At 38.3% G+C, this 13,857-nt stretch overlaps 1 protein-coding gene across 4 annotated transcripts in view; it reads right to left on the bottom strand.

Annotated features, from left to right (window-relative positions):
• LOC114663090 (kelch-like protein 4) overlaps nt 1-13,857 on the bottom strand; it is a 638,922-nt gene that overhangs the window by 157,382 nt on the left and 467,683 nt on the right. For all 4 annotated transcript variants that reach the window (XM_028816853.2, XM_051935330.1, XM_051935331.1 and 1 more), the window contains exon 7: nt 7,373-7,597. In XM_028816853.2, coding sequence (XP_028672686.2) covers nt 7,373-7,597 — 225 coding nt within the window. The remainder of the gene's footprint in view (nt 1-7,372; nt 7,598-13,857) is intronic.

Genomic DNA, 13,857 nt, shown 5'->3' with positions numbered 1-13,857 from the left:
AAAAAAAAATTAAACAGCCAAATGGGGCTATGCATACGAACTTAAAAGGTTTAAATAAAACAGAAATATATATTTTATTTTTACTTGCTTAACTTGTGGAGGGTGTATCCTGTAGCAAAGCCCTAACTTTTTTCGTGAAAGCCCGTTTCAGTAAATAAGTGTTAAAAACAGGTGTAAAGATATTGAGAATAAGCTACGCAAACCCAGGAAGACATGGAATCGTTTAAATCAAGTATCATTACATCTTCCTTTCTTAGAGAGAAGTAAGGCAGTACTTATAAGCTTACATATTTATATATAGACATACACACATATATATATATATATATATATATATCCGAAGCCGTGCAAGCACACTCTTGAGAATGCAACGTATAGTTGTACAGAAGAAAGGCAATCTTGCCTCAAATGAATGGCAACCTTTTGTAGGTCTATGAACTTAATTTAAACTTTAGGTTTACACGGTGCTTTCTTTCCGAAGTACCTGCACTCATGAATATGTCTGTATGTGTCAGTCGGTCAAATCCACGTGCTTCGCACCGGCGAAGTACTGCTTTTAAATTTTTATTAAGAAGAAAATAAAACGTTTTTAAATTGAGGGAAAATATACTAATAACAGTTTGTTAAGGATCTGTTTTTTTGTGAAGCTGCCTTTACTCGAGTGATCACTTCGACCTGACTTGGTGGCCAAGTATAAGCATTACCTGCTAGGTAACCACCCATACAATCAGATTGTGAATCAGACTACGAATGCCGTGAATGTAATTACACACTCACTGCACTTGCTTACGGTAATCGAACCTGGGACGTCAGCGCTAGAGGGGCTTAGCAGCGGTGAAGTATTGCTTTTAAATTTTAATTAAGAACAAAAGAAAACCTCAGAGGTTTGATTCCCAAAAGGGAGTGAAGAGAGTGTCCAGTTACCTACCAGGTAAAGCTTATGGTTGGACAGCAAGTGACGTAACATCAGCCACGGTGCCTTCAGTTGTGAGAAGCAGATCATAGAATGATTGAAAATAGTTTTGCATTTACCTTTTTAGTAAAAGGCGAGCTTTTAAGCCTGAGAAATCACCCCGTAAATGCACATGTTTAATTGCACATGTGTTAATATGTATGGTTACACAGTATTAAAAGACAGTGAAGAACGTGATTTACCTTTCTTCCCGCGTTTGATAAAAGGCGAGCTTTTAAGCCTGAGAAATCACCCCGTAAATGCACAGGTTTAATTGCACGTGTTAATATGTATGCTTACACAGTATTAAAAGACACTCAAAAATTAACGTCATTTACCATCAGCCACGGTGCCTTCAGTTGTGAGAAGCAGATCATAGAATGACTGAAAATAGTTTTGCATTTACCTTTTTAGTAAAAGGCGAGCTTTTAAGCCTGAGAAATCACCCCGTAAATGCACACGTTTAATTGCACATGTGTTAATATGTATGGTTACACAGTATTAAAAGACAGTGAACAACGTCAGTTACCTTTGTTCCCGCGTTTGATAAAAGGCGAGCTTTTAAGCCTGAGAAATCACCCCGTAAATGCACACGTTTAATTGCACGTGTTAATATGTATGTTTACACAGTATTAAAAGACAGTCAAAAATTAACGTCATTTACCTTCGTTCCTGCGTTTCACTCGTGCTGTAAATCTCTTCCTTGTTTTTAGTTCACGTGATTACGTAGGAGGCGTGATGACGCGATACGTGACTCCGCCTCCTCCATTAGAGTATATGGACAAAAAATATGTTCCAGTTATGACCATTACGCGTAGAATTTCGAAATGAAACCTGCCTAACTTTTGTAAGTAAGCTGTAAGGAATGAGCCTGCCAAATTTCAGCCTTCCACCTACACGGGAAGTTCGAGAATTAGTGATAAGTGAGTCAGTCAGTCAGTCAGTCAGTCAGTCAGTGAGTCAGTGAGGGCTTTGCCTTTTATTAATATGTATAGATATATATATACTAGCAAAATACCCGTGCTTCGCAGCGGAGAATTAGTGTGTTGAAGAGGTTATGTAAACATATATATATATACATATACATATATATACATATCTACATATACACATAACTACATATACATATTTATACATGTATACATATATATATACATATACACATCCACATATATATATATATATATATATATATATATATATATATATATATATATATATATAATATATATATATATATATATATATATATATATATATATATATATATATATATATACATATACATGCACACATATCAACATATATATTCACATACATATACACACATACATACACACACACATACACATATATACATATACACATACATACATAGTGCGTTGTAACACGGGCTGTGATTGTTACATGGGAGGGAGACAACAAATCACAGCTTCCCGCTTTCTACTCGGGCCTGTGATTGGTGCTTTGACGGATGCCCAGATCCCACAGTATCTCCCCTTAGGAGAGGCGTTAGGCAAGTGTAATTGAATAGCGGTGCTGCAAGTTTAGCTTTACAGCTGTTTTTAAGGCTTATTGACTGAAAGGGGCTTTCATGAAAAAAGTTTGGGCTTTGCTACAGGATACACCCTCCACAAGTTAAGGAAGTAAAAATAAAGGTATATATTTCTGTTTTATTTAAACCTTTTAAGTTTGAATGCGGGCTGTATGGTGGCGCAGTGAAAGGTGCCAGTTAGGAGACCCGGATTAGCTTCCCTGCGTGGAGTTTGAATGTTCTCACCGTGTCTGTCTGGGTTTCCTCCGGGTACTCCGGTTTCCTCCCACAGTCCAAAGACATGCAGGTTAGGTGCATTGGCGATTCTAAATTGTCCGTGGTGTGTGTGTGGGTGTGTGCGCCCTTCAGTGGGCTGGCACCTTGCCCGGGGTTTGTTTCCTGCCTTGTGCCCTGTGTTGGCAGGGATTGGCTCCTGTATTTAGGATATAGCGGGTTGGATAATGGATGGATGGATGGACATTTGTATGCATAGCCCCATTTGCCCATTTTCATTTTTTTTCTTTCTTCAGTAATATTTCAGCAAACCCGGAGCTTGTCAGTTCAAATCCTGGTACTGACACCACTGTGTGACCCTGAGGAAGTCACTTCACCTGCCTGTGCTGCAAAAAACAAAAGTAATGTAACAAATTGTACCTCAGATGTTGCAAGTTTCTGGAATAAAGGCATAAGTCAAATAGATAAATATGTATTATACACATAGGAACTATTCATTTATTTTCAGTTAAGTCATCTGCAGCAAACCTTTATAAATGCGGGTTTCTCCTTTTTAGATAGTACAAACTGTTTCTTCTTCATTGAGTTTTTCTCTTGGAGAGCTTTTTTCATTTCATTGAAAATTAAAGCAGCAGCTGCCAAAATATGTAGATTTCTTATTAATTTTTCAACATTGTGTAAAATAACTTTATAAAGTAACATAAAAGGTTTAAATACTGGTTATCCTTTTACACTAAAATATTACTAAAGAGATACAAAAAAAGTAAAATGCATATGTTGTTTTTCTTTAAGAAGATTAAATATTACTGAAGAAAGAAAAAAAAAACTAAAACAGCCAAATGGGGCTATGCATACGAACTTAAAAGGTTTAAATAAAACAGAAATATATACCTTTATTTTTACTTCCTTAACTTGTGGAGGGTGTATCCTGTAGCAAAGCCCTAACTTTTTTCGTGAAAGCCCGTTTCAGTCAATAAGTCTTAAAAAGAGGTGTAAAGATATTGACAATAAGCTACGCAAACCCACCAAGACATGCAATCGTTTAAATCAAGGCGCGAGTCGAAAAACACCATCCCATACTGTTAGTTAACGATTAACACATTTCTATATGTATTGTAAGCATACAATACAACTGATAATATGTTGCGCTTATTTATCTGGTGTACCGACATTTTTGCGCGTTGAATGGCTGAAATCTAACGTGGTTTGTGCCCTTCAGAATGAAAACAGTTTGCATTTACCTTTTTAATAAAAGGCGAGCTTTTAACCCTGAGAAATCACCCCGTAAATGCACGTTTATTTGCACATGTGTTAATATGTATGCTTACACAGTATTAAAAGACACTCAACAATTAACGTCATTTACCTTCGTTCCCGCGTTTGATAAAAGGCGAGCTTTTAAGCCTGAGAAATCACCCCGTAAATGCACACGTTTAATTGCACATGTGTTAATATGTATGCTTACACAGTATTAAAAGACACTCAACAATTAACGTCATTTACCTCCATTCCCGCGTTTGAGTCGTGCTGTAAATCTCTTCCTTGTTTTCACTTCACGTGATTACGTAGGAGGCGTGATGACGCGATACGTGACTCCGCCTCCTCCATTACAGTATATGGACAAAAAAGAGGTTCCAGTTATGACCATTACGCGTAGAATTTCGAAATGAAACCTGCCTAACTTTTGTAAGTAAGCTGTAAGGAATGAGCCTGCCAAATTTCAGCCTTCCACCTACACGGGAAGTTGGACAATTAGTGATGAGTGAGTGAGTCAGTCAGTCAGTCATTCAGTCAGTGAGTAAGTGAGTGAGTGAGTGAGGGCTTTGCCTTTTATTAGTATAGATATATACGCATATAGACACATATATATACATATACATATATACATATCTACATATATATATACATATCTACATATATATATATATACACATATATATATACATATCTACATTGCACCGGCGAAGTTCTGCTTTTAAATTTTTATTAAGAAGAAAAGAAAACCTTTTAAAATTGAGGGAAAATATACCAATAACAGTTTGTTAAGGATCTGTTTTTTTTGTGAAGCTGCCTTCACTCGAGTGATCACTTCGAGCTTTAAGCCTGAGAAATCACCCCGTAAATGCACACGTTTAATTGCACATCTGTTAATATGTATGCTTACAAAGTATTAAAAGACACTCAACAATTAATGTCATTTACCTTCGTTCCCGTGTTTGACTCGTGCTGTAAATCTCTTCCTTGTTTTCACTTCACGTGATTACGTAGGAGGCGTAATATGTGATGACGCGATACGTGACTCCGCCTCCTCCATTAGAGTATATGGACAAAAAACATGTTCCAGTTATGACCATTACGCGTAGAATTTCGAAATGAAACCTGCCTAACTTTTGTAAGTAAGCTGTAAGGAATGAGCCTGCCAAATTTCAGCCTTCTACCTACACGGGAAGTTGGAGAATTAGTGATGAGTGAGTGAGTCAGTCAGTCAGTCAGTCAGTGAGGGCTTTGCCTTTTATTAGTATATATATATATATATATATATATATATATATATATGTATATATATATATATATATATATATGTGTGTGTATATATATGTTGATATATGTACATATATGTGGATGTGTATATGTATATATATATGTATATATGTAGATATGTGTATAGATAGATAGATAGATAGATAGATAGATAGATAGATAGATAGATAGATAGATAGATAGATAGATAGATAGATAGATAGATAGATAGATACTTTATTCATCCCGATGGGAAATTCACATTCTTCAGCAGCAGCATACTGATACAATAAATAATATGAAATTAAAGAATGATAATAATACAGGTGAAAAAAACAGACAATAACTATGTATAATGTTAAATATTAACGTTTACCCCCCCTGGTGGAATTAAAGAGTCGCATAGATTGGGGGAGGAACGATCTCCTCAATCTGTCTGTGGAGCAGGACAGTGACAGCAGTCTGTCGCTGAAGCTGCTCTTCTGTCTGGAGATGACATTATTTAGTGGATGCAGTGGATTCTCCATAATTGATAGGAGCCTGCTGAGCGCCCTTCGCTCTGCCACAGATGTTAAACTGTCCAGCTCCATGCCAACAATAGAGCCTGCCTTCCTCACCAGTTTGTCCAGGCGTGAGGCGTCTTTCCTCTTAATGCTGCCTCCCCAGCACACCACTGCGTAGAAGAGGGCGCTCGCCACAACTGTTTGATAGAACATCTGCAGCATCTTATTGCAGATGTTGAAGGAAGCCAGCCTTCTAAGGAAGTATAACCGGCTTTGTCCTTTCTTGCACAGCGCATCAGTATTGGCAGTCCAGTCTAATTTATCATCCAGCTGCACTCCCAGATATTTATAGGTCTGCACCATCTGCACACAGTCACCTTTGATGATCACTGGGTCTATGAGGGGTCTGGGCCTCCTAAAATCCACCACCAGCTCCTTGGTTTTGCTGGTGTTCAGGTGTAGGTGGTTTGAGTCGGACCATTTAACAAAGTCATTGATTAGGTCCCTATACTCCTCCTCCAGCCCATTCCTGATACAGCCCACGATAGCAGTGTCATCAGCGAACTTTTGCACATGGCAGGACTCCGAGTTGTATTGGAAGTCCGTTGTATATAGGCTGAACAGGACCGGAGAAAGTACAGTCCCTTGTGGCGCTCCTGTGTTGCTGACCACAATGTCAGACGTGCAGTTCCCAAGACGCACATACTGAGGTCTGTCTTTAAGATAGTCCACGATCCATGCCACTAGGTATGAATCTGATCCCATCTCTGTCAGCTTGTCCCTAAGGAGCAGAGGTTGGATTGTGTTGAAGGCGCTAGAGAAGTCTAGAAACATAATTCTTACAGCACCACTGCCTCTGTCCAAGTGAGAGAGGGATCGGTGTAGCATATAGATGATGGCATCTTCCGCTCCCACCTTCTCCTGATATGCAAACTGCAGAGGGTCAAGGGCGTGTTGAACCTGTGGCCTAAGGTGGTGAAGCAGCAGCCTCTCCATGGTCTTCATCACATGTGATGTCAGAGCAACAGGCCAAAAGTCATTCAACTCACTAGGACGCTGTGAAGCGCGGGTATTTTGCTAGTATATATATAATATGCATTGCACTCAAAAGTGAACCGGTCTTGCGCCACAAAGCGACGGGGGTGAGATTGGGTAATTCTATTGTTTGAAGATCAGCCCTAGGGACCTGAGCTGGGACATCTTTTTGTGTTCGTTCTCTGTACAAATACTTTCTTTTTTTTCTTCAGCAGATGTTTGAGTAGGCTACAGTATATAAAAGTGCTTGTGAATTTTTTATTTATAAAATCTAAAAGCATTTTTGTGCTGTCAATCTTTAGTGTCTTTCATGTTAAGTATGTCAGTAAATTTAAAATGTTAATTGGTTTAGCAGGTTTATTATGTTGAAGTTATTTTTTTATATCACACATTTCCAATTTTAAAAACTCTTATCCCACAATAAACATCTACAAATACAATACAGTTGAAATAAAATGCAAAATAATGCTAAATAAAAATCTAAAACATGTTGAACAATACATTTTTTAATAACTACCTCGTATACTATACATGTCAATTCACATAAGAAAGGCTTATTTATTTTGATTGTTTTTTTTTTTTTCTTAAACATACCTAATCCATGTCTGTGAGTTGACATAGGTGGCATTACAGACCATACTTTGCTCACTGGGTTGTAACACTCCACCATGTTAGAAGTTTTCAGACCATCTCTACCTCCAACAACATAAAGCTTGTTGTCAATTACTGCAACACCAAACTGCAGTCGTCTTCCATTCATTGAGCCAACTTGAATCCAAGTGTTTGTGCGCAAGTCATATTTTTCAATAGTTGTGGCACCTAAAAAATAAAGAATAACAAGTCCAATCTGATATCCAATATCCAAGTCCAATCGTGATAAAACAATATAAGAAAGATTTAGGACATAGTAAGCAACAGTCACTTTTGTGTGGACCATTCCGTTTATTAAAACATGATCATATATTCCAAGATGGTGAAAATAAAATGTATCATTTACTTTTTTAACATATACCTGTAGGTATTTGAAATTGATGCTTCCAGCACAAACCTTTAAAATTTGAGCAAAGAAACAATATGATGCCTGGAATATCATGTATTTTTAATTTCCATTTAACAAAACAAAGACATGACATTACTAAAGAAATTTAGAGAATAGCTAACAGACTGATTCTATACTGCTAAGTCTGAGCTATGACAAAAGATCAAATTAATTAATTTTTTAGATTGAGTAAAAGGAAATGTAGACTTTATATGGTAGTTTTTAAGATTACCTTTGGAATTACCTAAGTTAATGCCAGTTGTTATGATTAATGTGTTCTAAAATTTTTAAGCAGTAGCTGAAAAGCAGCCTCAGGATAGAACAGCCTGAAGTAGTCCAGCAGCTGGTAATCTGTCGTGTCCAACAGGAAGCCATGCTGTCTTGTGAAGTCCGGTAGCCAGTTTGGCTCCCACGGATCAATGTCTGGGTGTTCCTCCCATACGAACCTTGCTGTAGGTGCGTTGGCTATATGAATGTGCTCAGCTGGCAGCCGATCAGCTGTGGTGGCATCGGCTGGTGTCCGATCAGCTGATGCCAGTTCCTCACTCTCTTGCTCAATCTCCTGATCACTGTCAACAAAATCAGATTCTGAAAAATCAGAGTCTGACTCGGCGAAAATACGCAATATATTGTCTGCTGAGTATTTTCTTTTCTGGAATCGCTTCGTTCCCTCGTGAGATGTCGATGCCATCTTACCTTTGTTTATATTTGTTTACATTTCGTAACTCATGCAGACACAAGGATTACATGCAGAGTCAATGAGTCTAACATTCCTCCAAGCAGAGAGGGAATGCCTGTGACGTAACAGTGAGTTTTGTCGCCATTAACAGCTGATTGTCGCCCTCTACCTCTGGATGTTGACTTTTGTCAACATGCTCTGTCAACCCCTCCTGTCGACAAAAGTCGACATCCGCCCTAAAAAAGCTAAGGTGGGCCAGGATTACAAGTTTTTTCGTAGGCTTTGGTAATTCTAGTGTTAATATTAAATCAGTATTTAAAATACATTGTCTGTGTTTACGAAACTATTGCAAAAACGTATTTTTTTTTTTTTTTTTGCACATGGAGATTATGGAATTTAGTTTACTGCCAAATGTCCATGCAGCACACATTTTGAGTGCATTTTGTAAGCATGAGTTAGATTTTGAGCATGGGTGATGCACTTGGCAAGTGTTGTGTGGTCACATGATTTTTGTCTTGTGCAGCATCACTGCCAAAATTATTTTAGAGCAAAAGCAGCAAAGAAAGGGCAGGGCTTCATTCTTCTTGCCAATGGAAGTAGTCAGTGCTAACCAGCCAATTGCGATGTACACATCCTTCACTACCTCCAAATGAGAATGTGCATAGTTTTTTTTTTTTTCCATGAATTGGAACTTACTAAAAGTATGGATTATTTTTGGCAGTTTGCTGCAGGTGTTATATCCAATTCTGTACTCCTGTCCCTAAGGCACAAATATCAAACCTCAAAATTGCTAGATGAATGAAGTCCTGCCCTTTCCTTGCTGCTTTTGCCCTAAAATAATTTTGGCAGTGATGCCACGCAAGAATACTGGAAAAAATCACGTGATCGCAAAACAAGTGCGCCACTCATGCTCAAAATGTAACTTGCACATACAAAATGTACTCAGTATGTATCTCTTACTTTTAAATTGTGCTTGAAATTGTGACAGCAATTCTGTATGCATTAAAATGTTCACATTGATGAAAAAATAGAAAATGTAGTCATTAAATGCAAATACCTCAAGAAGTGTAATCTTTTATAAGTTAAGGGTACAATCCCCATCCATCCACAGTCAAACTTTTATATAGGCAGATTTAACTATTGAGCTGGTTTTTCCAGTAATATGAGTAAACTGCTACAAAATAGGGCCATCAAAGTAAACAAAACCACCAAATCACAAACATTGCTATGCTGAGAAGCACTTTTCCTGATACAGCTCTAAAGAAAATGCACCATACTGCCACATTTATGCAGGCTCCATCAATGAAATGGTCATCATCCCCAGCCAAATACAATCAACTTTCACTTGAGTCACCATTCCGCAATTCAATTTCTGCTGTGAAACACCGAGTTATTTGAACACATGGTGGAGTAGAGCCACTATTGTATGCAATTGTGCACTGAAAAGTTATAGCACCTTACATTATACAGTAAATATGAAAAATATTTTAAAATCACAAATAAAGTAATGGAAGCATTGCAGCAAATGTATAAAAATCAAGGTGGCAGAGCCAGCTCTGGCATTTTTGTTGCCATAGGCACCCCTTTTCACTTTGAGTGGATGCCAGGCCTCTACATAGAAACCTTGAGAGAGGAGCAGGTCTGGATTGAGTGAAATTTGGAGAGTCTGAATAGCAAGCAGTGAAATTACAATTTGAGAATGTCATGGGGGATGTTTATCTATAGAAATGTCTGTTTACAAGACAATTTCAGAAAAATATGTGCTTGATAGTTTAGTTAACATTTTAAAAATTATGTAGGAATTGAGCCGTAATTGAAGGCTTTATTTATTTTTTGCAGTTACTTACATGTCATTCTTTCAAGTGTTTGGCTAAATTGGCTGCATTAGTCCCTTTGTTGGCACTGTGCTATAGAAAATTTTACATTCCATCTTGAATGTATCTTGTAGTTGTCCATCTCCATTTGGTACAAAGTCAAAGTACTTCCACCTCTTTGTCAATTAAGCATGCTGGTGAAGGCTCTGACACTGCTGAAGCTGCCTTCTTATTAACACTTGTGCGTGGGTGAAAATGGGGCTGCAACCCAAAACTGTCAAAAGCCAGAGCAAATTGGAAGTGCATTTGCAATGTAGGCTATAGTATCAAAACTATGAAAAATAAGTATTGAAATGATTTTAAAAATATTACAGTGGGTACTTATCAATATTTTGATGATTGTGACAACACTTGTTGCTATTTCCTCTTCAGGATCAATAAAGTTCTATGTACTGTTTAATGTGATTCTTTTAATATAACATCTTTGCTTTCTCTGTAATTCCAATAATGAAGCCACAGTTATGTCATAATTATACAAAAAGATGACAAACCAGATAATTGGAATGTCAAAGATTTATCTGAATCAATAGACCCAAAAGCTGACAAAATGGCTAGAAGAATCTCAGTATAATGCAAAATAGCTAATTTTACAGACGATTATTATGCTAGGATAGTCTTGGATCACCTTGGCACAGTTGTTTACAAAAAGAGTACAAGAAACAGACAGATGGATGGAGGCAGAAGTGATACTGTTTTATGTCTTGCAAAACTACATAAACAAGTAGACCCAGGGCAGATTTGTTTTCTGTTATTTACAAAAATGACGATTATTCATTGTAGAATGCTGATTTTTTTTTTTTTTTTCCAGGTTCTAGGATACACTTGTTTCAAGAGGGACAGTCAAAACAGTAGGCACATTTAAATTGAAGACAAAGTAGGGATTCAGTTGTATAAACTGCTGTCCTACCTTTAGGGAAAAAAGGCTGTGGCATTAACTGAGTCTTGCACTTTTTAATTGCTTTTGTCAACCACTGCCTATTGAATTCGCTGAAGGATATTTTTTCAAATTTTTTCCCGTTTTTTTCAAAATTTTAAATTTATAATTTAACGTGTGAGTGTCACATATTAGCACAGCTATGCTTAAAATCTTTGAAGCGCCACACATATTTACAATATATCTATTTGTATATTTCTATTTTTACATTATTCAGAACTTTGATAAGGTTTAACTACACTCGCTAATAAATATATTCAAAACTCTGTGCTTATAAATGGCTATGCAGTATGAGAATACTTCATAAGAATACTTTAAATTGAATGTATATTTTATTAAAATAAAATTTGTTTAAAACAAGAGTGCGGTTTATAATGGATATAATCTGCCCCTTCATTTGCAGAGAATCAAGATTGACCTGATGTTAAAATGTACAAAGCAGCCATCAGTTTTTAGGGCCAAATTTTAAAAAAGAAGTTTTTTGTAGTAAGTAATGTCTCTTTTGTAGGAAGGTTTCAAAACAGAAGAATAAGATACAAACCAAGGGTAACTCGGAAAAAAATATTGAATTTGAAAATCATGATATTTTCATATTTTCAGTTTTCCAGGGTTGCTGTATTATTTTTGTAACATACCATTTTTTCAGTTTAGATTCATATACTGTACATTAAAATAGAAAGGTTAGGTGACTTGATAGATATGATGAAAGCATAAAGAATGCATTGCTGTATTGCAGTTGCAGATTTTTAAATTGGAGGTCTATATTTAAGGCTTGACTTCACAGATAATAATTAGCAAAAACACTTGTAAATTAAAATACTCACTTGCTACTACCAAAATTATGCTTAGGAACAGAGAAGTTCTAGTTGCTATGGCAATTCATTTTCAGCAGTGTGAAAAATATGCAATTAATGAGCATTACTACAAATAGATCACACACAGTAGGCTAATATAGAATTATTATAGCACAGAGACCAAAGTTGCATTATTTTATCCCTACATTACTGAACTCTATTATTTGTTATGCTTCTTACTGTTAAGGCAACAAATGAAAAAATGAAATCAGTTTTATATTTTTAACCATTTACTTGGTTTAACAAATCTATATATATAATTCACTAAGCCGGGAGACAAGTAGCCACCCATGGAAAGCACGCCGGAAGGGGCGTGGATTCACTAAACCGCCGACAAGTAAGACGCCAATGGCGCACGCAGGAAGGAGCCACGCCCACCAACTCTTAGACCATTGGATACGACGAAAAAAATCACAGAGCCACGCCCACCAACTCGGATGCAACGCCTCGGAAAACATGCCGTCATTTCTGTTTGTCTGTGCCACAGTCCACTTGCAGCTCTGAGCCACGTTGACTTTTCATTAGTCAACCTCAGTGGAACCTTGGTTCACACAGAGGCAGCGCCAGAGAGAGACAGAGGCACACGCAGGCAGCGCGAGAGAGAGAGCTGCGCACACACAGGCAGCGCCAGAGAGACAGAGGCACACACAGAGGCAGCGCCAGAGAGACAGAGCCGCGCACACACACAGAGGCAACGCCAGAGAGAGACAGAGGCACACATATGCAGCGCGAGAGAGAGAGCCACGCACACACACACACACACAGAGGCAACGCCAGAGAGAGACAGAGGCACACACAGGCAGCGCGAGAGAAAGAGCGGCGCACACACACAGAGGCAGCGCCAGAGAAAGACAGAGGCACACACAGGCAGCGCGCAAGAGAGAGCCACGCACACACACAGAGGCAGCACCACAGAGACAGAGGCACACACAGGCAGCGCAAGAGAGATCCGCGCAATCCTTTAAAACTGAAGTTAAAACACAATGAAGGAAGCAGTCTTTAAAAACCAATAAGCCCTGTGCCTCTTTTTCATTAGCGTCTCACCTGCTTCAGGCCCTGCAACAGTCGAGACGCTCTCTCTGCAGCTGACCTTCTCTGTGCCTGAATCCACTACTGTCAGTCGCCTGATTAAAAATGGCCTTTTGAAGGGGAGCTATGGACCCACTATACCACAAGAACACATTGCCTTCGAGCCTGCTCTCGCTCACTCTAACGTACCGGCTTTCTCTCTCTCTCCTCACTCGCTCACACACTGCACAGGGGAGAAATGCCCGCAGCACAAGTCTACCCGGAAACCGTTTCAGCCACACTTCCACGCCCCTCGCTACAATGTGAGTGCGATGATTATTTATTTAAAAATGGCCTTTTGAAGGGGAGCTGTGGACCCGCTATACCACAGGATCACCTGTGACATTGCCTTCACATTGTTTTCCTTTTATTTATGATCCTGTTGAGCAGATCAGACACCCATTCAAACAACACTGAATAATCAATAGCTGCAACCACTTTGCACGCCCCAACTCCTCACCTGAGTCGGTTTTGTCTGTGTTCAGCAGTGTTTCCCAAACTCAGTCCTGGTGAACCCCTGTGGATGCAGGGTTTTGTTCCAACCAGATTCCTAATCATTAATGCCGGTGAAACTCATCCGGGATAAGTCGGTTTTTCAAACGCAGACGTGTAGCACATTAGTCTAGCAGAC

Source organism: Erpetoichthys calabaricus, chromosome 12 (assembly GCF_900747795.2).
Source record: "Erpetoichthys calabaricus chromosome 12, fErpCal1.3, whole genome shotgun sequence".
In the NCBI taxonomy this organism is placed as follows: Eukaryota; Metazoa; Chordata; class Cladistia; order Polypteriformes; family Polypteridae; genus Erpetoichthys; species Erpetoichthys calabaricus.
The sequence above is the reverse complement of the archived record's forward strand: the minus strand, read 5'-3'. Positions and strand labels throughout refer to the sequence as shown.